This window comes from Cetorhinus maximus, chromosome 2 (genome assembly GCF_964194155.1).
Source record: "Cetorhinus maximus chromosome 2, sCetMax3.hap1.1, whole genome shotgun sequence".
Taxonomy (NCBI): Eukaryota; Metazoa; Chordata; class Chondrichthyes; order Lamniformes; family Cetorhinidae; genus Cetorhinus; species Cetorhinus maximus.
Genome location: NC_135880.1, coordinates 10,605,519 through 10,632,761, shown reverse-complemented (window position 1 = coordinate 10,632,761; position 27,243 = coordinate 10,605,519). Strand labels below are relative to the sequence as shown.

The window sequence follows — 27,243 nt, the reverse complement described above, 5'->3', positions numbered from 1 at the left end:
GACCCTTTGGTACGATGTCTGTGGATAGCGACGAGAATGCGGAGAGGCTGGTGCTGAGCTTCACCCAGTTGCAGGACCTGGTGGACCGGCTCCAGAAGGAGAACCGGCTGCTGAAGAGCCGGCTGAGAAGCTACCACACCATCGGCACCTTCTACCACGAAGCCCAGCAGGAGGTGGGCAACCTGAGCCGGCAGGTCGCCCTGAAGGACGGCCTGGTCAAGGAGCTGCAGGCTCGCCTGGCCGCCTACGAGGGCAGCGCGGTCAGCTTGGGCCAAGAGCCCTCGGTCAGCTTCGGCCCCTCCGGGTCCCTGGTGGACTGTCTGCTTCAGGAGGTGGGCAAAGTGAAGAAGGAGCTGACGGATTCGGCGAGGAGCTGGCAACAGGAGAATGACAAGTTGAAAGAGGTAAGAGAGGGGTTAGGGGTGGGGGTAGGGGAGAGAGGGGGTAGGGGAGAGGGGGTTAGGGGTGGGGGAAGAGGAGTAAGGGGTGGGGTAGGGGGGAGAGGGGTAGGGGGGAGAGAGGGTTAGGGGTGGGGGTAGGGGGAGAGGGGTAGGGGGGAGAGAGGGGTAGGGGGGAGAGAGAAGTAGGGGTGGGGGAAAGAAATCTTTCTTTTGTATCAAAATTATAACCCGGTTTGATTCGCAAGTTTTAAAAAAAAAGACAGCCCTGTTAGGACGGGGAATGATGCTGCTCAGAAACAGGAGAATCTGTAACTTTGAAAGGGAGATGAAATCAGTCTGTGACCCCACCCCCCCCCCAAAAAAAAACAAAAGGTGGACAAAGAGCCAGAATAGGCTGGATGGGTCAAATGGCCTCCGAAATATAATGTTTTTTCAGAAAACGCGGGAGGGGACAACATTACAGAATTTGATTCCCCCAAAATGCTAGTTTTTTAAAAAATAAAATCTGAAATTGACCTAAAGCAGGTTGTGTGGCTCCAGGGGTGATGTCTGTCTGGCGGGGCCTCGGTAACCACTTTACATAATTAACTGTATGTGTACGTAAATCACTTTGAGATCAAGACGCCATCTAAATATGTAAGGCAACAATCCCCAGCTGGTTCCTTGGGGGAAGGAAACCGGGCCCCCTTCCCGGACTGGGCTGTGGGACTCCAGTTCCCCACCAATGCGCTTGACTCTTAATTGACCCCTGTAGTGTTTGGCAAAGTTACTCCGTTGTATCTAATCGCTACCAGCAATTTATAAAGAAGACCCGCCACTACCTTCTTAAAGGTGGGCAGTAAGTGCCAACTTTGCCAGTGACGCCCACCTCACAAGGAGGAAGAAACATTAAGTATCTTTATTCTAAGGCACATTAAAACAGAAGCTGTTGCATTTTTTCTTTCTTATTTAAATGTCAGCTAGGTTAAAGTTAGTACAAAAGGAATCATATTTTTATTACATGGTTTTGCCCATTAGGGGGGGAAAAAAAACTTGCATTTATATAGCGCCTTTCACCCTCTTGTCCCAGAGCACATCACAGCTACTGAAATGCCATCACTGATGCAATGTAGACAATGCCTCTGTGAAATTTGTGCACAGCAAGCTCCCATAAACAGCAATGTGATAATGATCAGAGTCTGTTTTAATAATATTGGTTGAGGGATAAATAATTGACCAGGACACCGGGGAAAATTTCCCCTGCTCCTCTTCAGAATAGTGCCATGAGAGCTTTTATGCCCACCTGAGAGGTGGTTTGGTTTAACGTCTGATCTGAAAGATGGTGTCTTTCGTGCGGCACTCCCTGGGTACTGAATTGGGAGTGTCAGCCCATACTCTGTGCTCGAATCTCTGGAGTGGGACTTGAACCGAGAGGTGAGAGCTAGTACTGAGCCACAGCTGACAGTTCAATGGGAGCATGTGGCAGCTGGGCCCCATTGTTTATGGTTCACTGAGGTTTATAGCACCATCCATCATGCAGAATCCTTGTTGATGTATATAATTAATCTGAACACCGGTTGTACGAATCCCAAAGGATCAATTTGTTCCCTGAAGCCTTTGATGTCAGGGAAACCTAGCAATTGCATTTTCCTAAATTCCACAGTAGTGCTCTGTGTTCCCTCCCAACCCCCACTCGACCACCCATTCTATTCTCAGTGGAGCCAACAAATAGAGAAGTAAAATGTACTGGGATAAAAAGCAAAATACTTTGGACGCTGGAAATCTGAAATAAAAACAGAATGTGCTGGACAAACTCAGCAGGTCTGGCAGCATCTGTGGAGAGAGAAACAGAGTTAACAGTTTGGGTCTGTAGGCCTCTTCAGAGCTAAAGAGAAGTAGAAATTTTGATGGATATTAAACTGTTTAAGAGGGGGTGGAGCAAAATAAAAGGTCAGGGATAGGTGGGAGTTCAGGAGAGATTGACGAAGATGTCATGGACACAAGACAAAGGGAGTGTTAATGGTAGTGTTAAAGACTAGAGAAGGTGCAGATAGTGGAATAAAGGTAAGATAGAAGAATGTGTTAATAGCAGAACAAGGGTCAGCGCTCTGTGATCACACAACATAGAAACAAGTGACAGATGGCCCTGTGGGTTGGGGAAAAAGGATTTTTAAAAAATATAAAAAAATAAATTTAAAAATAAATGACTTTAAAAATTGGATTAAAAAAGGGGTAAAGATGGAGGAAAAACTTTACGATCTGAAGCTGTTGAACTCAGTGTAAAGCCCAGAAGGCTGTAAAGTGCCTAGTCGGAAGATGTGCTGTTCCTCTAGTTTGTGTTGGGCTTCACTGGAACATTGCAGCAGGCCAAGGACGGACATGTGGACACCAGAGCAGGGTGGTGTGTTGAAATGGCAAGCGACAGGGAGGTCCAAGTCATGCTTGTGGACAGAGTGAAGATGTTCTGCAAAGCGGTCACCCAGTCTGTATTTAGTCTCCCCAATGTAGAGGAGACTGCATTGGGAGCAGTAGAACATACTGGGTGTATTTTCTCACACAACACAAGGGGGGGTTAAAGCTCATTCCCCTTGTCGTTCTGATCAGATGATTACAATGTTGTTGCCAGGATTTCAGTCAAACCCAGTGACGTGTGTGTGAAACTTTCCCATTAGCTTCTATTAAAGTGTAAAACTCCAGTAGCACCCAGCAGCACATGTATCCTGTCTTTCCAAACCTCTGTTGTGTATGAATAGTGTCAGTGGGACTGGTAGGTACAAGTCTGTTATTGGTGGTGTTAATGGGGAAGCAATTCATAAAATCTTATATCACAGAAGGAGGCCATTCAGCCCATCTCCCCTGTGCTAGTGATGAGTTAAGAGTGCACCACAAGAATTGTATTAGCTTATGACCTTTGTTTTCTGTGGTGCATTGGAAAAAACATGTCAAGCCCAGAGATTACATAGAAATTTAATTAGGAAAGTACTGTCTGCCTGCCTATCAATTCATGAAATGAAATCAGATTGCCAGAGGAAAGGATGGGAACAAAGGTGGGAAGATACTAGCAGAATCTAAAACATTGAATTTATAGGATAGAAACAGGTCATTGAGCCTAACTGGACTGAGCCATTGTTTGTGTTCGATACAAACCTCCTCCTATCCCTCTTCACCTCACCTGATCAGCATACCTTATCCCCGTCTCCCTCTTGTGTTTGTCTAGCTTCCCCTGAAATGTACCTATGTTATTTGCCTCAGCTACTCTTTGTGGTAGGTAGTGAATTCCACTTTCAAACTGTTCTCTGGGTAAAGACTTGTATTTATAAAGCACCTTTCACAACCTCAGGACATCCCAAATAGCTTTACAGCCAAAGAAATACTTTTGATGCGTAGTCATTATTGTAATGTGGGGAACACAATAGTCAGTTTATGCACAGCAAGCTCCTACAAATGACAATGTGATAATGACCAGAAGATTTTTTTTTGTTGTAATGTTGATTGAGGGATGAACTGGGCACTAGGTGAGTTGTTCCTTCAGAGAGCTGGCACAGACATGACAGGCCAAATGGCCTCCTCCTGTGCTCTAACAATTCTGTGATTTTTGAAAGACGTTTCTCATGAATTCCCTATTCTATTAAGAAGTGACTATCTTACATTTATGCCCCTAATTTTGGTCCCTCTTACAAGTGGAAATATCATCTTCAAATCTACCCAGGCCTCAATTTGGTTACCCCTTTTTTTTCCAGTGAAAAGAGCCACAGCCTGTTTGAGAGAGGATTGCCTACCTCAGTAAGGCCAAGGGTGAGACATCTTCCTTAGGGGAGGGGATGGGAACAAGAGGGACAGACAACTGAGAATGGGCCACCCTGTACCCGACCCCAGCCCAAGTCAAATATCTGGGAGTGAGTTCCCTGCTTTGTCGGGGGAATGATGTTGAGCAACAACATTACCTGAGAGTGAATACTATTCAGGGTCATTTTATCTCATGACTAATATCAGGTGAAGGCACTCATCTTCTGGTAAACAGCCATTCATTATTACTTGCTACAATACTAGTCATATCAACCTAACTGACCATAAATACCACAAGTCCTCATCATAGCTCATTTCCTTCTGTTACCACTCGCAGTCAATGTCAGGTTTTCTCATATGAAGAAAGAGCAAATTTGCATTTATAGAGCACATTTCATGACCTCAGGACAACCCAAAGCACTTTGAAGTTCTCTTGAAGTGTTTTCACCTGTAATGTAGGAAACACAGCAGCCAATTTTCACACAGCAAGCTCCCTTGATCAACAATGAGGTGATGACCAGATAATTTACTTTATTTATCCCTCAACCAACATCACTATTGTCGAGGACACCAGGGAGAACTCCCTTGTTCTTCTTCAAAGAGTGGCCCTGGAATCTCCTATGTCCACCCGAGAAGGCAACTGACACTCTGCATCCTCTGTGCCCAGAATGTCTGACACAAATTAACTGCACCGCTTTTAAAAAATTATTCACCCTGGGATCACTGGCATTTTAGTGGCCATCACAAGTTGACCTGAGAAGGTGGAGCTGGGCCACTTTCTTGACATTGGTGGTTTAATACTACTTCATGGGACAGTTAAAAGCCAAACATTGTTTGGTCATGTTTCAAATACACAATGTGATATAAAAACAGAAAACACTAAATACAGAGCAGGTGAGAAGACACTATGGCCTCTCCAAACCGTGTCCTTTTGAACTGAGAGCTGGGGAGTATACCAGCATATTGGTTATGTTAGTGAACTAGTAGTCCAGAGGCTTGGACTAATGATCCTGAGTTCAAATTTCAGCAAGACAGCTGGAAAATTTTAATTCCAGATTTATTTAATTAAGTAAATTTAAAGCTAGTTTCAGTCATTGTGACCGTGAAATTACTGGGTTGTTACTTAAACAAACATCTGGTTACAAATATCCTTTAGGATTCGGCCATCCTTTATCCAGTCTGGTCTGAAGGCAGCAAGGCAACTGACTTTCATGCCCTCAGAAATGTTCAGATAAGACACTCAGTTGTATAGGGATGAGCAATGAATGCCTTGCCAGAAATGCCCACTTCCTCTTGAATGAATAACAAAATATGAATTCATCATCCAAAATTGGATTGTGTCTACAGAGATTCTGGTTCATTCCAAAGTCAATTCGTGGCTGCCTCAGATGGACTTCCCCCACCCACCAGATCTCTGTTCCTACCCATGCGTAAATCAAACTGATCTATTAATACTTCTGTAGGACTCGGGTAGATCTCTAGGGTAGGGTAGAGCAGTGGTGGAGCAACTTGAGATAATATGCAGGAAATGCACTGGCAAATTGAAGACTCTTAATTTAAAGTTGACTAACTCAAATGACCTGAAGAACACTTTTTTCTATCACTTCGTTACCCACAGAGTGGTTAGAATGTGGAACTCACTCTCACAAGACATGGCTGAGGTGAATTGCACTGAAGGGGAAGCTAGATAAACACACAAGGAAGGAAAGAATAGAAGGATATACTGAGAAGGTTAGATGAAGTAAGGAGGGTCATGTGGAGCACAAACACTGGGCACAGACCAGTTGGGCCAAATAGCCTGCTTTTGTGCTGTAAATATATTTACTTACATCGCTTAATTCTAATTATTGGATAATTCAACTATTCCATGGCCTTTGAATTCAGCAGTTTGTACTGGGTCAGCTCTTCTCACTGGTAACACACTCACTTCTCAGTCAGAAGGCTGTGGGTTCAAGCTCTGCCTATGAGCGTGAGCAGGTTATCTCAGCTGCCACTCCACTGCGGACCTGAGGGGGCGCTGGACCTTCAGACCTTTGGTCAGATGTTAAACCGAGGCTGCCCTTGGGTGTATGCAAAGGATCCCACAGTGCTATTTCGAAAAAAACTGAAAGAGTTCCTAGATATCCTGGCCAGTGTATTATCCCTCCACCAACTGCTGTTGGTGGGAACTTGCTGTGTGCAAATTGGCTGCCCTACAAAACAATAGGGGCTACATTTTAATCGATGGGCTGAAAGGTGCTTCAGGGCATCCTGAGGATGTGAATTATGTTGTTTAAATGCAAGTTTGTTCTTTATTGGCTTAAGTGCTTTTTATCCAATACATTAACTAGCTGGTGACAGTGCTTATCGCGCTGCCCACAGGTATTGAGAAACTTTCTATAAAATACCAACAGTGATGAAGCAGATTCTTAGCCACGAGTAATTCAATTAACATTGAAGTCAGACAAGTGAAACTACATAAGATAATGATTTTTAAAAAATTACTGACAACAGAGGGAAAAGGATTGCTCCAAATAAGTGTGGTACACAGGGTGGAGAAAGCAAGCTAGGTTAGGACATGTATTAACAGTACAGTGAGAAGTATAGGGAAGGGCTTGATATGAGTGACAGCTCAGGGCTGCAACGTTGAAGGCTGAGGACAGTCTGGAGTTTTGGAAGTTGCTGAACATGGTATCTGATCAAAATGTTTTAATTCATTCATTCCTGGAATATGGGTGTTGCTAGCAACACTTATTGCCCATTCCAACTGTCTTTGAGAATGTGGTGGCGAGTTGGCTTCTTAAACCACTGCAATCCATGTGGTGTAGGCACGCCCGCAGTGCTATTAGGAAGAGAGTTCCAGGTTTGTGACCAGTATCAGCAGCAAAGGGTGAAAAAAAGAAAGTTGCATTTCTATAGTGCCTTTCTTAAACACAGGACAACCCAAGGTACTTTACAGCCAATGAAGTACTTTTGAAGTGTGGCCGCTTGTAATGTGGGAAACAGCAGCCAGTTTACACACAGCAAGCTCCAGTAGCTAACAGATAATCAAGATATTTAATGATGTTGGTTGAGGGATAAATATTGACTAGGCGCTGGGGAAAACTCCCCTGCTTTCCTTTGAAATAGTGGCTTAATGGGATCTTTTACATCCATCTGAGAGGGTCAGCCTGAGCCTCCATTTCACTTCTCATCCAAAGTACGGCACCATGAAGAGTGCAGCGCTCCCTGATTACTGCATTGGGAGTGTCAGCCTAGCTGATGTGCCCAAGTCTCTGGAGTGGGAATTGAACCCGTGACGTAGTGACAGCAAGGCGAGAGTGCTACCTACTGTGTCACCTGGTCAGTTGTTAAATGAAACTAATTGGCTTGTTCTTCTTAATCCTCCCTCCATTTCACTGAAGGATCTACAGATGATTCAGCTGCGGCTGAGGGAGAAGGAACGAGAGGTGGAACAGATAGTGGGCAGCCCGCAACACGAGAAGGACGGCGAGATCGTCAGGCTGCGCCAAGCCCTGCAGGATAAGGACAGGCTTAACGCCACCCAGGAGCTGTGGTGCCGCTCATTGGCGGGTGAGACAGAACAGCTACAGCTGCGCCTGGCCAGCACTGCCGACATGTGCCAGCAGCTGTCCCGGCAGCTGGAGGAGCAGCGGGCAAAGAATGGGCATGGGGTGGAGAAGCAACTGAGTGCCATGACGCAGAGCATTAAGGTATTATTACATCCTGGATGAGTTCCAATCGCCCAATGGGAGAGAGGTTCAGTCGCTGAACATCACAAAATGGCGGGGGGGGAATCTGAGCCCCAGCCCAACTGAGAGACAGCCATTCAGATAGGTGTTGAAGTCCAGATAGGTTCCCTCAGACTTTCACTGAAGCCCAGCCGTAGCTCGCCTGCACACACCCCTGTCAGTAAACACGTGGGTCCAAACAGCTCAGAGGCTGAGAGTATGCTAATTTATCGTGGGGGGGAAGGGAATGTTCGCATCTTTATCAGCAGCACACCTGTCATCTCCTGATAACAGTATGGTTAGGGGAAGACAAGACTCAACAATCCCTCTCCCCTTAGAGTGTGAACTTGAAAAAATATATCCCATCCCCCATTTGAGTGGGAAGTTGAAAGACTGCTCCCTAATTTGTGTTGTTTCATTTCTTTATTTGTCTCGCTGTCTTTCTCTCCCTGTCCATGTCTATTTTTTCTCTCTTTCCTTCTCTTTCTTCTGTTTCTCCCTCTCTCTCTCTCTCTCTCTCTCACACACACAGTGAGTGTTAACCATTTAACAATCCCCCTTAACTCCCTGTCTCAGGCTAATGTAAAGAATAGGATTATTGTGTCTCAGCATTGGTGTGAGGCAGCAGCTACTTCTGTTTGTTCCCAGGATGAGAGCCTTGTTGAAGGGTTCTTTGGTGAGTGTTTGTGAAATGGAAAAAATCCCTAGATTTCTGATTTCGAGGCTCCTAGTCTGAAATGCTGTAACATTCATGAACCCTACATCCAGTAGCCCCAGAACCAGTCAGACCCACAGACTGGTATACAGACGCTAGATCCTGCAGCCCCTGGAATCTAACCCTAAAACATTCCCACTCCAGCTGCACGTATCTCCTGGACTTTCTCAACTGTTTGAACTTGAGCAACTTTTTGTAATTTTTGAAAGGGTAAATTAGTGGTCAGCAAAAGAGTCACCTGGAAAATATGTTTCCCAAGGGATAGTTTGAAATTTCCCAGGCACAGATGGATGAGATTTATTTCCAGTGATCTGCTGTTGGAGGTTAACTCACGATGTTCAGTGTGGACTTTCCCATCCTCGATCTTATCTGATTTGATTAATGTTGGGACTTTCCAACAACAGAGAAAGGTTATACAAAGATTGTTATAAATGTAGCTGTATCACATGCACCAGGTTATTGTTAACCTTCCGAATGACACGGTTTTAGTCACATCTGCATTCTGTTCCTTTTAACCGAATTTGTTTCTTCGTGAGAACCTTTTACTTTTTCTAAGTTTATTTATAACTATATTGTGTAAACTTCCGATAGATGTGAAAGAGGGGATCAGACAGAGAGAAGACACTATGGCGCCTAGTGCTAAGTTCGGTTCAGAGACGTTAATGTGCATTCTGCATCTCCAGGTAAACTGGGCCATTCCCATTATATCCAGAGAAAGCGACTTGTCCATTTAAGCCAATGGGAAAGCGAATTGACTCTGCATTACCTGATTGGATAATCCACTCAATAGCTATTATTATCATTTTTTTATATAAACAAAAATGTTCAAATAATATATGTCTTTTGAAAACACCTCTTTTTAACACTCATGGATTTGGGCAGTTGTGTCCGAGAGATGAATCTTAAATTCCTGGAGACTGTTGGACAGCCCCGGAGGGCTGACAATCCAAACTCCCTCACCGACAAATCATTTAGAACGAGCATCGCCAAGAGAAAGCAGAAAAATGACTTGACGGCAACGTCTCCATAGCAACGTCAGCACTTAGCCCAATGTTCAGGATCTAATTCGCTCTGGTACGAAAGTCCAAACAAATGCCTCACAATGTAACCTTTCCCTCAACAGCCGCATCAGACAGATTCATCAGAGACCAACACGTACAAACTGCAAGAGGAGAACCAAACTCTGAAACAGAAAGTCGTTTACGTAAGTGTATGTTCAACATGCTCCTTCTCCCTGGGGTAAATAAAGTCTGCCTTTTTTAAAAAAAAAAAATTCTCATCTTTTTCAGAACCTCCCCCCTGCCCGTATGGTTGCACCCCTTTTTCTCTTCTCTGGTCCTACAACCCTCTCCAATCTCTGCATTCCTCCAATTCTGGCCTTCTCAGTTTTCTTCACTTCACCATTGGTGGTTGTGGCTGTGCCTTCAGCTGCCTTGCTCCTAGACTCTTGCGCACAGCAACTCCCACAAACAGCAATGAGATAAATCGCCAGAAAACTTGTTTTTGTGATGTTGATTGAGTGTGGGAGGAAATATTGGCCGGGACACCACAGAATTGCAACAGCGTAGAGGGAGGCCATTTGACCAGCCCTGTCTGTGCTAGCTCTCCAAATGAGCAATTCATTTAGTACCTCTCCCTCGCCTTATCTCCGTAACCTTGCATATCTTCCTTTTCAGATAATAATCTAATTCCCTTTTGAATGCTTCAGTTGCTGCCTCCACCACATTCTCAGGCAGTGCATTCCAGGCCCTAACCACTTGCTGTGTGAAAAAGAGTTTCCTTGTGTCGCTTTTACTCCATTTGCCTTTATATCTGTGCCCTCTCGTTCTCGATCCTTTCACAAATGGGAACAGTTTCTCCCTGTCTATTCTGTCTAGACCACTATCAATTTTGAATACCTCTATCAAATCTCATCTCAGCCTTTTCTTCAAGGTAAACAGTCTCAACTTCTTCAATCTATCTTGTAGCTGAAGTTCCTCGTCCCTGGAACCATTCTCTCTCCAATGCCTTAACATGTTTCCTGCAGTGCAGCACTCAGAAGTGGATGAAATCCTCCATCTGAGGCCGAACTAGTATACAAGTTCAACATCACCTCCTTGCCCTTGTACTCTGTGCCCCTCCCTATGATACTGTATGTGTTATCAACTGCTCTCGCAACCTGTCCTGACATCTTTAATGACCTATGTACATAAACATGCCTCTGCTCCTGCACCACCTTTAGAGTTGTATCCTTTATTTTATATTGTCTCTCCATGTTCTTCCTACAAAAATTATTCACTTCACATTTCTCTGCATTGAACTTCATCTGCCACCTGTTTGCCCATTCCACCAACTTGTCTATGTCCTTTTGAAGTTGTACACTATCCTCCTCACAGTTCACAATGCTTCCAAGTTTTGTATCGTCTGCAAATTTTGAATTGTACACCAATGTCTAGGTCACTATTATACATCAGGAAGAGCAACACTGACCACGAGGGAACTCCGTTCAAACCTTCCTTCAACCCTAAAAGCATCCGTTAACTACTACGCTCTGTTACCTGTCACAGCCAATTTCATATCCATATTAATAAAAGCAAAATACTGCGGATGCTGGAAATCTGAAATAAAAACAGAAAATGCTGGAAAAACTCAGCAGGTCTGGCAGCATCTGTGGAGAGAGAAACAAAAATTAACGGTTAGAGTCTGTATGACTCTGAAGAAGAGTCGTCTTGATATCCAGGTTGCTACTGTCCCTTTTATTTCATGTGATATAACTTTGCTCACAAGTCTGTGTGACACTGTATTAAATACCTTTTGAAAGTCCATATACACCCCATCAACGGCATTGCCCTCATTAGCCCCCTCTGTTACCTCTTCAAAAAATTCCAGCAAGTTATTTAAACACTATTTTCCCATTCACAAATCTGTGCTAGCTTTCCTTAATTAACCCACATTCGTCAATGTGACTATTAATTTTGTCCCAAATTATTATTTCTAGAAGTTTCCCCACCACTAAAGTTAAACTGACTGGCCTGTAGTTACTGGGCTTATCTTACACCCTTTTAGAACAAGGCAGTAATGTTTGCAATTCTCCAGTTCCCTGGCACCACCCTAGAATCTAAGGAAGACTGGAAAATTATGGCCAGTGCCTCTGCAATTTCCGCTCTCATTTCCCTCAGTATCCTTGGATGCATCTCATTCGATCCTGGTGCTTTATCAACTTTTAAGTATAGACATCCTACCTAATACTTTCTTATCAATTTTAAATCCTTCTATTGTATTAATTACCTTCTCTTTCACCATGACCTGAGTAGCATCTTCTTCCTTGGTAAAGATAGATGCAAAGTATTAACTTAAAACTTCATCTATGTCCTCTACCTCCCTGTGGAAATCCCCTTTCTTTGGTCCCTAATCGGCCCTACTCCTTTTACCACCCTTTTACTATTTACATAAAAACATACAAATTAGGAGCAGAAGTAGGTCATTTGGCCCATCGAGCCTGCTCTGCCATTCAATCAGATCGTGGCTGATCTGTTTCTGTTTCTGTTTCGTATTCCACATTCCCATCTATCCCCAATAGCCTTTGATTCCCTTGTCGAACAAGAATCTATCACCTCTGCCTTAAAAATATTCAGTGACCCCACCTCCACTGCCTTCTGAGGCAGAGAATTCCTGAGAGAAAAAATTTCTCCTCGTCTCTGTCCTGAAAGGATGACCCGTAATTTTAAAACAGTGCCCTGGACTCATCCACAAGAGGAAACATTCTTTCCACAGCCACCTTGTTAACACCGTTCAGGATCTTGTATACTTCAATCAAATCACCCATCACTCTTCTAAACTCCAGTGGAAACAAGCCCAGCCTGTCCAACCTTTCCTCATAAAACAACCCATTCAATCCAGGTATCAATCTAGTAAACCTCCTTTGAACCACCTCCAACACATTTACATCCTTCCTTAAATAAGGAGACCAAAACTGCACACAGTATTCAAGATATGGTCTTGCCAATGCCCCGTATAACTGAAGCATAACATCCTTACTTTTATATTCAATTCCTCTCATAATAAAGGATAAGATTCCATGAGCCACCTTAATTACTTGCTGTACCTGCATACTAACTTTTTGTAACTCATGCACTAGAACACCTAGATCCCTCTGCACCTCGGAATTCTGCAGCCACTCTCTGTTTATATAATACTCTGCTTTTTTTATTCTTCCTGTCAAAGTGAGCAACTTCACATTTTCCCACATTATACTCCATTTGCCAGATCTTTGCCCACTCACTCAATCTATCTATATCCATCTGCAACCCCCTCATGTCCTCTTCACAACAGGCTCCCCTTTATCTACAGCGCATGTAGCTTATTTAAAGAACTGCAATAAATTGATTATACATGATTTCCCTTTCTCAAAACCATGCTGACTCTTACCGATTACCTTTTCTCTAAGTGCCCAACCATAACCTTCTTAATGATCGATTTTAACACCTTTCTCACAAGTCTCCGGCTCCTGATGGACTTCATCCTCGGGCCTTAAAAGAGGTGGCTAATGAGGTGGTAGTTAAAAGGCTAATGTTGGTAATTTTCCAAAATTCACTAGATTCTGGAAAGGTTCCATCAGACTGGAAAGCAGCAAATATAACCCCTCTAGTTAAGCTAACTGGCGTATAGTTTACTGTTTTCTGTCTCCCTCCCTTCTTGAATTGAAGGGTTATATTTGCTTCTCTTTTAAGGCCCTAGGATGTAGTTCATCAGGACCCAGAGACTTGCCCAACCTGCAGCTCCATCAATTTGCTCAATACCGTTTCCCTAGTGATTTCAGTTTCACCAAGTTCCTTTCTCCCGTTCACCTCCTGATTTGCAGCTATTACTGGAATTTTTTTTGTATCCTCTATAGTGAAGACAGAAGCAAAATATTTGTTCATTTCATCTGCCATTTCCTTTATTATCTACTGTTGACTCCCCATTGTCTCTCTCTAGAGGACCAACTCTCACTTTACCTACTCTTTTTCTTTTTAAATACCTGTAGAAACTCTTGCTGTCTGTGTTTACATTTCTAGCTAGCTTCCTCTCATCCTCAAATTTCTTTCTCCCGATTAACCTTTTAGTCATTTCCTGCTGTCCTTTATATTCTGACCAATCATCTGACCTGCCACTCATCTTTGCGGAGTTGTATGCTTTTTCCTATTTATTTACATGCCTATAGAAGACTTTGGGACTCCCTTTTATGTTAGCTGCCTGTCTCTTTTCATACACTCTTTGCTTCTCTTATTTGCTTTTCATTTCCCCTCAGAACCTTCTATATTCAGCCTGGCTCTCCATTGTATTATCCACCTATGTCTGTCATAGGAACACTTTTTTTTCTACATTTTAATCTGTCTGTCTCTTTTTTTGTCATCCAGGGGGCTCTGCATTTGTTTACCCTATCTTTCCATTTCAAGGGAATATACCTTGACTGTGCTTGAACTCTTTAAAGGCAGCCCATTGTTCAAGTACTGCAAAGGCCAACCTTTGATTCCAAATTAGTTTTGGCCCAGACCTATTATTACCAGGGAGAATGCCCCTGCTTTTTTCAAAATAGTTGCCATAAGATATTTTACGTCCACCTGAGATGACCAGATGGGGCCTCGGTTTAGCCTCTCATCGGAAAGACAGCATTTCCTATATTTTAGCAGCCTCTCAGTACTGGAAACGTAAGTCTAGGTTTTTTTGCTCAAGTCCTGGAGTTGGACTTGAACCCACGGCTTTCTGACTCTGAGAAACAAGCATTACCCAGTGAGCAAGAGGGCACTAGGAGTCAACCACGTAATGTGTGGAACTGGAGCCACGTATTAGCCAGAAAAGGTGGGGAATGTATGTCCCCTGCTTCTAAAATTTGGTCTTCTGAAATTTTATTTTTGCATTGTGGGCATTGCTGGCATTTATTGCCCATTTCTAGTTCCCCACGGGTATCTGGTGGGCTTTCTTCTTGAAAGATGTTGTTAGTGCAGGGAAGAAAGACCAATACCATATATACAACACTGATTTGTAAGACCCAAGGCACAGGCACTGTTTGATGGCTGCTTTTTAATTCCTTGCAGGTGGAAGACCTTAATGCTAAATGGCAAAAGTATGATGTCAGCCGAGAGGATTATGTTAAAAACCTTCACCAGCAGTTGAAGGATCTGAAGTCCAGGGTTGACCGGCTGTCTGGACTCGGTCCCTCTCAGGCCAACGAGAACGTCCTGCGGCAGGAGATCCTGCGGCTGAATAGGTTGCTGGAGGAGAAGATGAAGGACTGCAGCCGCCTGGCGAGTTACAGGGATGGGTTGGGGAAAGAGAGGGCGATGATACAGCAGTGCCGCGATGAGCTCCAGGTCGCCCAGGCAGCTGCAGCAGCTGCCAGAGAGAGAGTGCAGATGCTAGAGCAACAGGTACTGAGAGAAAAACTCATGTTTCTACAGTGTCTTTTGCAACCTCAGGACACCCTAAAGCACTTTTTAACCTACAGTTTTGAAGTGTAGTCACTTTTGTAGCATAGGAAACATGGCAGCCGGTTTGTGCACAGCAAGATCCCACAAGCAGAAATGTGATAATGGCCAGATTGGGCAGGATATCTTCAATGATTTGTACACATTCACCACCTTCAGGTCTCTCTCCATTCCACTCCCCCTTTTAAAATTGTACCATTTAGTTTATATTGCGTCATTGCTTCTACCAAAATACATCATTTCACATTTCCCTACGTTACACTTTATCTTCCACGTGTCTGCCCTTTTCACCAGTCTCTGTCCTTCTGAAGTTGGTTACTATGGTTTTTTTTTTTATTCGTTCATGGTATATGGGCATCGCTGGATAGGCCAGCATTTATTGCCCATCCCTAATTGCCTCTGAGAAGGTGGTGGTGAGGTGCCTTCTTGATCCGCTGCAGCCTATATCCTCCTCATTATTTACTACATTGTCAAGTTTCATATTATCTGCAAACCAAGAAACTACAGCCTGTATGTTCAAATCAAGAGAAATGCAGAGCAGAGAACGATTAATGTCCGTGTGTATGAAGATGAAGGCTGAATGAAAGACCATTAAACCCATCAAGCATGCCCAAGGCAGTTATTAATGCAGCTTCAACCCCGCCCCAACCTAGCGGAGACAGTCGCCAATTTAGGAAAATCTCTGGAAAATTCCTTTCCAATCCCCTTAGGCTCCAGGAAATGATGGAGGCTCATGAGTCATCACAGTTACAATTAGCTAGTGATCAGAAATATCCTCTTCTGTCGGGAACTTGGCAACTTCCTTTTTTTCAAAAACACTAAATTTAAACGCCACACATCTTAGCACTTTGTTCCAATGGCTTCTCTGTGAAAAGGGATACTTCCTACCATTGAATCTCAGCTTTTCCCCATAGTTAGCATGGATGTGTTGTCCAACGCTACGGATAAAGACTTTAAGAATTGCTTTTATATGGAGTGACGAGAGTCATTGTGGCACAGGAGGCCATTCAGCCAATCAAGTCCATGCTGGCCCTCTGTTCGAGTCCATGCTGGCCCTCTGTTCGAGTCCATGCTGGCCCTCTGTAGAGCAATCCAGTCAGTATATGGTGCATTTCACCATCTCGGGGCCTCCCAAATATGCTTCACAATGAAGGGATTTTTTGGAGTGCAGTAATGTAGGAAACTCAGCAGCCAGTCCTTGCACATCAAGATCCTGCAAATAGCAATCTGATGACCTAGTAATTTTTTTTTAAAGTGATATTGTTCGAGGGATAAATATTGGCCAGGACACCAGGGAGAACTGCCTTGCTCTTCTTTGAAATAGTGCTTTGTCTACCCAAGGGGTCAGAGGGGGCCTTTGTTGAAGCATGTAGTGCTCCCAGGTTTCATTCTTGAAAGGAATTTCATGGCTGTAATCTCATCCAATATGTTGGGATTTCTTTGTTAATCCACAACCACTGTGGTGGTTTCACTATTCTACCTGAATGGGTCCCCTGCTCCTTTGGTGTTGATTGGGGCTTTGAGTCCTGTGTGTCTTCGCTCGGGCGCTGCTGGGCAGAAGGAGAATTTGTAGATGACTCTGGTTCAGTTTGGTCATCATCTGGAACTCTTAATAAACTCAGCATCTGTGGTCTGTCTGGTTTGGTAGATGACTGTTTTGACTATGTAGGAGGTTGCTTCTATTTGGCAACTTGTGCACATCTATTCCGTCTCACAGTACCATTTTCGGCTTGAATGAGGTAGGACTGTGGATGTGTTGTCTGTTCAACTACTTGTCCATAGCGAGCTTAGTCTTGGATCCAAACTTGCTTTCCTGGTTGGAGGTCTGGCAGGTTGCATCCTTTTGATGTTTGGCATAGTTCCACATCTGGCTGCAACAATACTCATCCCCTTTCTCTCTCTCTCTCTCACTTATCCAAGTCATCAGCTTGTACACCCAGCATGTGTGTGTATGGGAGAGTAGGAAGTTGAGTCCTTAGTCATTTTCCCATTATGAGTTCACATGGTGTTAAACCATTTTGGAGTGGAATTGAACGAAAGCTTAGAAGTGTAAGTCGAATGTTATCGTTCTTCTTTAGCAGGCACTCTTGTAGCTTCACCATTGACTTGCGGGGGTGTCTTGGTGAGCTGTAAGTATGGATAAATCCATACGATGCTGAGAACTCGTGAAGTATTTATTGGCAAACCATGGTACGTTGTCTGAAATTACAATGTCTGGGATTCCATGTTTGCAAATATCTCCTTCAGCAATTTAATCACTAGCTCAGAAGTGTGACCCTGCAGTTGCTTAACTTCTGTCTGTTTGGAGTAGTAGCCTACTACAATCAAGAACATCTTACCTCTGTTCAAAGAGGTCCATCCCAAGATGTTCCCATGGTCTTGATGGAAAGGAAGATGATGTCAACGGTTCTCTCATCTCCTAACGATGGATAGCATGATTAATACAGTTTGATATCATCTCTCCCAACTTTGAGAGACTGGCCACTAAACAGAATACCTTGTTCTGGCTTGACATTTTGTGATGCCCAATGTCCTTGGCGCAAACTTTGCAGTATATCAAGTCTGAGATCTCTCGGAATGAACACACCCTCGTCATAATATAAGTTGATGATTTACTAATTGAGGTGTCCTCTCCGTTCATAGTACTCTGAGAATGGGATTGTGTGGCATGTATGCTGGCTGCCCTTTGACGCAGGATTCTCTGACCTGAGCACATTCTTCATCAGCTTTCTGTGCAGCTGATTTCATTCAGTTGCTGAGTTGTTGCTGGTAGAGTTACGGTTGTTGTCGATGCAAAGGTTTCTACCTCTTAAACAAGGTGATATCTTGCCACTGGGATACTAGACAATGCATCTACTGTTTTCCAGAGCATACTCTGTCTTTGCATCAAACCTCATTATCCTTTGTCTGAATTATTGTGCTCATGGAGGCATTTCAGCTATCTCCTTAGGATTTAAGAGTGTCACTAAAGGTTTATAGTCTGTCTCTATCTTCAAGTGGAGACCAAGAACATAATCTGCAAACTTTTAGCAGCTAATGTTTCTTTCTTTATCACTGATTATCACTCTTCAGTCTCTGTCAGTGAATAGGATGCATAGTAAATTGGTCTACTCTTTCCATCTGTTTGTATCTGAAAGAGTACAGTTCCCAATCCTGTAGAAGATGCATCTGCAGCAATGATAGTGGGTAGCTCTGGGTCATAGTGAGATAAAATATCAGGGGATATTGGTATCTCTTTGATTTTCTCAAAAGACTTCTGTTGTGCTTCCTCCCAGTACCATGTGTATTGTCTTGTAGCAGCTGCTGTAGTGGCTCGTTGACAACAGTGAGGTTGGGCAAGAACTTTCCAGCTTGGTTTACCACACCCACGAATCTCTGGAGCTCAGTCACGTTTTGAGAAGCTGGAAACTCCTTGGTTGCTCTTCTGTGGATCAACTCTGACACTGATGCATCCACAATATGCCCAAGGGACTTGACAGTCGGCTACAAGAATTCGCATTTGTTGTTGAGTGTAAGTCCTGCTTCCTGTAGACGTTGCAGCACAGCTTGCACTCTCGTGTCATGTTCTGTCTGAGTGGATCCTTGGATCAGGACGTCATCCATGTGACATACAATTCCACCCAGTCCTTCTAGGGTATTTGACATTGCCCCCTGAAAGATTTCTGGCGCTGATGCGGTGCTGAAGGGTTATCTGTTGAAACAAAACCTCCCAAATGGAGTAATGAAGATTGTGAGCAACTTGGACTCTTCATCGAGGGGTGGTTGCCAAAAAAACACTATCTGCGTCTAGCTTTGTGAAGATTGAACTCTTTCCCAATTTTGCTAAGCTCTTCTCCACAGAAGACACAGGGTGAATTTGGCATTCAACCGCTTTGTTCAGCTGGGGAAGATCTACACAAATTCTGAAAGATCTGTTGGGTTTTGGTACTTGGACCATCCTTGAGCACCTTGAGTTGGTTTTGTCAGAGGTGAAATGACACCTTGTTCAACGTAGAGTCAATTTCCTTCTTTACCTTTGTCAAGAATGGATGAGGAATTTATCCGGGTGCAAACAGACTACGCTGGCTCTGTTTCAGGACATAGAGTGCTGTGGTACGCTGCCTTCAGCTTTCTAGTCCTGTGAACAGCTGTAGAAATTCAGCACTGAGGTTTGTAGGTTGATCTTCTTGGCTTTTCAGTTCCTCTAATCTTCAAATCAGATGTAAGTCGGTACAGGTTTTCCTGCTAAGAGTGAACAGCTTTGGTTTCAGTGATTTTTCTTCCTCTATATTGAAGGGTTGCATTCAGTTGTCCTATGACCTTGAGTTCTGTACCTCCTGGCCTGTGTAGTCTTTTGCATGATGGCTGAAGCGAACTTTTCTCCAACCATGGTTTAACATTAGAAAGAACTGAAACTGCGACATCTATGTTCTTGTTTCCCTTTACTAGGACATCGGCACTCCAGTAGCTTCTGCTTGGTTCCTGGCTCTCTCCAAGGAAAGACATCTCAATATCATGTGATATCCTCTATTTCATGGATCTTGTCACCTTTCAATGGCTTCTCTTTTTTTGCTTATTCTGTACAAGCTTCTTACAGCCTGGAAGTGAACCTTCTTTCTGCAAAAATAGCGTTTAGCCTCTTTGGCAGGATCATTTTCACAACAGATTTTTTTCCCGCCACACCGATTACAGTTAGCTGGGGTGGCAAATAGACCTTCTTCCTGCCTCCCCTACTTTTGTATAGCCACGCTCTGCTTTTAAATTAAACATACTCCACTGAGTCTGTCGTTTTTGGGAAATGGTTCTCCCAGTCACCTCGAAATCACCAGTTGATTTTGTTTCCTGCCCTCAGCTTTTCTGCTCAGTTGAGTACTCACTGCTCTCCTTTGCCATCAGGCCTGATGAGGTATAATTTCTGGTAAAACCTGTTGCCGCTTCAGCCACACTTCTGGCTGGTTGAGACCTGCGACCTGCTCAAAACTTTCCAGTAATGCCAGAGACTTTTTTCCATACTTGTTCTTTCGCTCACTGCCACCATATAATATTCTTAGTCTTGTTGTGCGAACACAGAATGTTTGCAGAGTCTGCTGAGGTAAGGAAAAGTTAACTTTATTAAGGAACAAGTTACTATGGCTTCCTCTACCCATGAGGTCTACAAGACAGAGCAAGATCATGAGATGTTGTATCACCTCCTGTGATGATGTATCCTGTCTCGTTAGCATATTAATTAGAATTAATCCCTTTATACTACACCCCCTCTTCCCTCTCAATTCCTCGCCCCCACTCCCCCCCCCTCTCTCTCTTCCCTTCTTTCTCTTACCCTCTTTCTGATGCTGATGGATTTGCTGTGCTCCGCTGGTGTTTTCTGTTGTTTTTTTTTTATTTGTTTGTTTTCTTCTTCTTGTTGAACCCTGAGCTATCCATATCTCCTAACCAACCTTGCCTTGTTTCTAGGTTCTCGTCTACAAAGATGATTTCAGATCAGAACGGGAGGACCGAGAGCGGGCTCAAAGCCGGATTCAGGAGCTGGAGGAAGATTTGGCTCGTCTGAGGCTGCAGTTGCCAAGGAAACAGGTGAAAAAAAAAGATGGATGGTGGAAAATACACCACGACCGAGCAGTGTGTGCACAGCAACTCTCTGTACTCTGCATATCGGCCGTAGCTCAGTAGCATACTTGCCTCTGAGTTAGAGGTTTGTGGGTTCAAGTCCCACTCCAGAGACTTGAGCACAAGATCTAGGCTGATGCTCTCAGTGCAGTACTCAGTGAGTGCTGCACTGTCAGAGGTGACATCTTTCCGATGTGACGTGAAGGTGAAGCCCTCTCTGGCGGACATAAAAGATCCTGTGGTACGGATTCAAGGAAGAGCAGGTCAGTTCTCCCCGGTGTCCTGGCCAATATTTATCCCTCGCCCAACATCACCACTCAAACAGATTATGCTGTTTGTGGGAGTTTGCTTCTCACTAATGGGCACTGGCATGTTTCCTAGAGTGAGCGCACTTTAGAAAGCACTGTCTGTAAAGTGGATTGGGATGAGGCGATGAGAGGGTCTATATAAATGCAAGTCTTTCTTTCTTTCAATAATGCCTTGCCAGAATTACCACTTCCCAATGGTAATAAAAGAAAATACTACTACGAACATATGAGTTAGGAGCAGGAGTAGGCCATTCGGCCCTTCCAGCCTGCTCCACCATTCAATAAGATCATGGCTGATCTGACTGTAACTTCCCGCCTATCCCCAGACAATCCTTCATCACCTTGTTTATCTATCTACCTCTGCCTTGAAAATATTCAAAGACCCTGCTTCCACTGCCTTCTGAGGAAGGGAGTTCCAAAGACTCACGACCCTCTGAGAGAAAAAATTTCTTCTCATGTCTATCTTAAATGGGCGACCCCTTATTTTTAAACAGTCATAGAGTCAGGGTCAAAGAGGGCTACAGCACAGAAAAAAGCCCTTCGGCCCATTGAGATCCCAACAATGATCCCCTAGTTCTAGATTCTCCACAAGAGGAGCGTTGGTCCTATAGAGAGAGAGAGAGAGTCTGGGGAATTAATAATGGAAAATAAAGAAATGGCAGATGAATTGAACAGATAATTTGCAATGGTCTTCACTATAGAGGAGACAAGTAACATCCCAGAAATAGCTGTAAATCAGGAATTGGAAGGAAGGGTGGAACTCAGGAAAATTACAATAACCAGGGAAGTGGTATTGAGCAAATTGTTGGAGCTGTGGGCTGACAAATCCCTGGGTCCTGATGGACTTCATCCTAGGGTCTTAAAAGAAGTGGCTCATGAAATAGTTGATGTGTTGGTTTTAATTTTCCAAAATTCCCTGGATTTGGGGAAAGTTCCATTAGATTGGAAAATAGCAAAGGTAACTCCTTTATTCATAAAGGGAGGGAGACAGAAAGCAGGAAACTACAGGCCAATTAGCTTAATATCTGTCATAGGGAAAATCTTAGAAGTGATTAAAGATGTTATAGCAGGGCACTTAGAAAAATTCAAGGCAACTACTGTTTGTGAGATCTTGCTATGCCTGCAAATTTGCCTACATCAACAAATTCAATTTGTTTGAGGTTTGTGATAAAGAAAGAATTGCATTTGTATAACATCTTTCACCAGCTTGGAACACCCCAAATCGCTTTATTGCCAATGAATTCAAGTCATTGGGATAAGAAAATTGTCCCACGAGGAAAGACTGAGCAGATTCGGCCTAGATTCCTTGGAGTTTAGAAGAATGAGAGGTGATCTAATTGAAACATAAAATTCTTAAGAGGCTTGAAAGGAGAGATGCTGAGAAAATGTTTCCTGTGGTTGGAGGATCTAGAGAGTGGGGTCATGGTCTCATAATAAGGAGTTGGCCATTTAGGACTGAGACGAGGAGAAATGCCTTTCACTCAAAAGTTTGTGGATCTTTAGTATTCTCTACCCCAGAATAATGTGGATGCCCCATTGTTGTGTATATTCAAGAAAGAATGGATAGATTTTTGAGAATGAAGGGTTGTGGGGATGGTGCAGGGAGGTGTAGTTGAGGCAGTTCAACCACGCTCTTATTGAATAGCATAGCAGGCTGGAAGGGCCGAATGGCCTATTGCTACTTCTATTTTTTTTATTTCTACGTTACTGCTGCGCTGCACATTTGATGAGGATGTTGTAATATACAAGGCTGAGTCAAGTCACCAAATAGGCACTAATTGAGCTTTTTGCTTTGCAGGAACACCGGGACCCAGCTGCCCTTCACCAAGGCAGGGTGAGCCCCTACTACCTGGAGACTGACATCCCTGCACCATTGCTTGGTCACGGCACAGACCCACTGGTGGAGATCTCCCGTCCGTTATTGCCCAGTGGGAGCCCAGGAGTGGAGGCCAGGCAGCAAGGACTTCTGCAGTGTCCCAAATGCATGAGGCTCTTTAATGATGAGGTCAGCGACGAGTGCCTCAGGCACATTTCTGAGTGCTGCCAATGAACCTGACTGAACTCTTGGATTAAACCTACAATCACCAACAGGAAACCCTGTGTAGGACATGGCTCCACCACAAGACTCTCCATTGTCCCAGAACAGGCAGCACACATCTGGGATGGATTGAAGCTTTGTGGTGGGTAAGGAAAGGAGCAGGAACTATATTAAAACAAAACTGTTCTTGGGTGCAAAAGAGAAACATGTCTGGGTTGGCATATTAGTGCAGTACTGAGGGAGTGCTGCACTGCCAGAGGTGCCACCTTTTATGTGAGGTATTAACCCGAGGCCTGATCTGCCCTTTCAGGTGGACATAAAAGATCCTAATGCCACTATTTCAAAAAAGAGCAGGGGAGCTCTCCCTGGTGTCTTGGCCAATATTTATCCCTCACCCAACATCACTAAAAGCAGATTTTCTGGTCATTATTACATTGATGTTTGTGGGAGCTTTCTGGGTGCAAATTGGCTGCTGCATTTCCTACAGTACAACAGTACAACAGCTTCAAATGTACTTCATTGGCTGCATCACACTTTGGGACATTCTGAGGTTGTAAAAATCACTATATAAATGCAAGTTTTTTTGCAAGGTGTTAAGAAAGTAACACTGGGGAAAAACTCTTCTTCATCAGTAGTCACATGGTTGTTGGTGCCCAGAACATACAGTAGGTCCTAGCACGAGAATGGTGACTCTCTGACCACACGCTGTAGGTTACTCGGGGCTGAATTATATCACCGTAATTCAAAATATGGAACTGTTTAGGAAGGTTGGGGGGGTGGGGGGTGGGGGGAGGTGAGAGAGAGCTTAAAACAGTGAGAAGAAGGGAGAGGAGGGAAAGGGAAACAAGATAGAAGGGAATGCCAGGGACGAGAGTGATGGAGTTTAGATCAAGAAATAAGGAGTGTGTGGGGAGAGATGCTAAGAAAAAGAGAATGTGAAACAAAATTAAGAATATTGTACAAACAACTGATAACAGGGGTAAGGAAGTGAGTTTGAATTGTAACCAAGAGAAATTAATGATTAACATTTGCGAACCTGGAAGTGTATGACAGGTTAAAGGATGATAGTAACCAGGGTACTGTGCAGAGTGGCACCAACATCAACACTGGGTGATATCCCTTTTATTTCAATTCTATCTCCGCCTCCCTTCGTGGATCTATTGTGGGCTCTGAGCAATTGCTGAGAAGACTAAGGCCCATTGAGGTTGCTTTCTACCATACTGGCAGTCACGTGATACAACAATAATTGAGTTGTTGACTAATCAACAATTAATCTCAATCAGTAATCTATGCCAGGCCCAGTGGTGGAAAGCTTTGGGAACCATAGGTCCAAAGTCACCGTTTTTCCCCCAAGCCACAAGTCATGTCTGTAATTACTCATATACTGGATTCCAAAATGTAATTCTCTAAAACAGGCACCTCCCATTGTTTCCAATACCTGGGCCGCTGTGTGGACAAGTAGCTTCCCTCTCGTTGAAGAGATCAAGTGGCAAATACTGATAACTGCTGCTGGAACCGGGAAACCGTGACAGGCATGGCACAGTCATGGGTGAAGGCAGAACCTGGAGCCAGCTGTCCATCATCACGTGCTCCAAAATTATCATAGAACTGGGATTACCTCACCAGTGCAGACTTGAGCGTGTTGCACCTGGAAGACTGTGGTTACCCTTAAGTATAACTCTAAAATACTGGGGAAATTCCACAGTAAAAATGCATAAACCAAGGTCTTAGATTTTAAATAGATATTTATTGAGCTATTTAAACGTGTTTAACATTATGACACAGGCTGGGGTTAAGGCTCATTGAAAACTCATGTTAGTTTAAGCTGATAATCAAAGCTTGAGCCTGTTTCCTTTCCTCGACATCATATGTTCCGTATCTGTACTTATCCAGTGTTATTTCGCAGGAGACTCTTGCCTGATCAACCTTATGACCATTGCTGAAAGTCTTTGTTCTAAAACACTTAGCTCCTGTGTGGGGTTCCCCAGTTTGAAGGACTTTCTAAAACTGTTCTACCGGACAGTACAATGGGCCTTCTAGCACCCCAACCTGGTGGGTAAAAGCATGCTGGAAGCAACCCACATTTTTCTTTAGGTTTTACAAAGGTGATTGGTGTTAACTTTGGGGTTTAACTGTGCACAGGGGAATTGCTGTGACCTTGGTGGGTGACCAGCTCCTGCTGAACAGCAGCTGCAGGTTTCTGCAAGTCTGCCGTGAAGGACATAGGATCTGAGGTTGCAAAACACGTTCCGAGCCAATGAGCAGAATTCTTATTCTTCACTCAGTGGTTTTATAGCCCAAGCCTTCTCTGGGCAACTGTTTTCAATAGTCAACTCCTGCTGCAAGGAGGTATTTCATTGGAATGGGAGTAGGTCATTCAGCCCCTCTGTCATGTTCTTCCACTCAGTTAGACCATGGCTGATCTGTGCCTCAACTCCATTTATCTGCCTTTATTTTTTTTGTGATGCCCTTGCCTAAAAAAAAAACCTATTGATGTCAGGTTTAAAAGCTCCAATTGACTCAAGTTTTTTGGGGAGTGAGCTTTAGATTTCCACTACCCCATGTGAAAAATGCTTTATGATCTTGTTCCAGATTGGCCTAGCTCTGATTTTAAAATTACATCCTCTCATTCTGGGTTCTCCCACTCGAGAAAATAGTTTCTCTATTTAGCTCTGAAAAGGGAAATGGATAATTGCTTGAAGGAAGAGAGAGAGAGAGTGGGATTAACTGGCTTGCTCTTTGAGAGAGCAGGCACAGACATGATGGGACAAATGGCCTTCTTTCTGTGTTGTACTGTTCTACGATCCTGTAACTACCATGTCAAATCCTAAACACCTCAATGAGACTATCCCTCAACCTTCTAAACTTGAGGGAAAACACAAGCCAGGTTTATTCAACCAGTCCTCACAATAGAAGCTTTTAAGCCCAGCTCTCTTCAATGGCTTTACTCAAGTGAAGTGCCCTGAACTGAACACAATTACTCCAGATGGGGCCTGACCAACCCTCTGTACAACTGCAGCAGCATTTCCTCACTTTTGTAATTCAGCCATGATGATTTAATGGTTCTCTTTTCTGTGGTAATTGTCTGAGATCACAGGCCAGCACACTGACTGACAAGGCAATTGAGAGACTAGGGAATATATTTTCATTTTTTTTTAAACTCTTCTGTGGGATACTCATGGTCAATAGAATGAGGGTGAATCTACTTGGCTGCTGGTGTTGCTTTATGTCAGTAGCTTCAGATGAAAATATTAAGCCCCAAGACTGGCCTGCAAACATTCCAATACCCCACTCCTCCCCCACCTGGATTCAGTTCCCTCCAGCCCACCCCTCCCCAAGCCTCAACAGCTTTTCTGAGGGAGGAGAGTTCCAGATTTTCACTACCCTTTGTATGAAGAAATGCTTCCTGACATCACCCCTGAACTGCCTAGCTCTAACTTTAAAGGTATACTCCTTTTATTATGGACTCCCCTGACTACTCCCCCCACCCCCAGCAGAGGAAATAGTTTTCATCCAACCGTGTGACTCGTTTAAGCCATCTTTAATACTTTGGTCGGGTATGAGGGAAGTAAAATACTTTATAAGAATTCTGGAAATTCCAATCGTTTCCAAAATTTTATGCATGAAAACGAGAGAGTGGACAGTTTGTAAAGAAGTGTTCAAGACACAAATTGGTCCATTTAATGGTTACAGCATCAATGCTACATTAGAGACCACACTGTGTGCCGGTCCAGTGATTGTGCAATATAGAACAAAGTCAGGTTCTATTTTAATATTGTCCTAACTTTGTTACTCTTGTTGTATTTCTCACACCCTTTTTGTATTTTCCATTTGTTTCATTGCATTTGTATTTGTTGAAATTCCTGCAATTTTTTTTGTGTTAAGTAACTATTATTCTCTTAAATATGTTTAAATTATTTTTATATTAAAAAAGTTGTGTCATGTAGAGATGTTGTACCACCCACTACTTCACCAGTTCAAGAGAAACACCAAAACTGTACAGTACAGGAGGAGGCTATTCGGTCATTAGGCCTGTCCCTCCTTCCGATTCTGAGGCAAAATACTGCAGATGCTGGAAATCGGAAACACAACCAGAAAATGTTGGGAATACTCAGCAGGTCTGACAGCATCTGTAGAGAGAGAGAGAGAAACAGAGTTAATGTTTCAGGTCGGTCATCTTTTGTCAGAACTGGAAAATGTTAACAGTTTTTAAGCAAGTACAGAGCTTTATGAGGGTAATGACCATCTCCAATAAGAGAGAGTCTAACCACCTT

The 27,243-nt window shown here is 43.6% G+C and overlaps 1 protein-coding gene across 1 annotated transcript; it reads left to right on the top strand.

Annotated features, from left to right (window-relative positions):
* On the top strand, positions 1–26,895 carry tnip2 (TNFAIP3 interacting protein 2). Its single transcript, XM_078561139.1, has 6 exons — positions 1–404; positions 7,550–7,858; positions 9,715–9,795; positions 14,648–14,980; positions 20,471–20,590; positions 22,730–26,895. The coding sequence occupies exons 1-6, from the start codon at positions 15–17 to the stop codon at positions 22,979–22,981; spliced, it is 1,485 nt and encodes a 494-aa protein (XP_078417265.1). The 5' UTR covers positions 1–14; the 3' UTR covers positions 22,982–26,895.
* Positions 26,896–27,243: the final 348 nt, after the last annotated feature.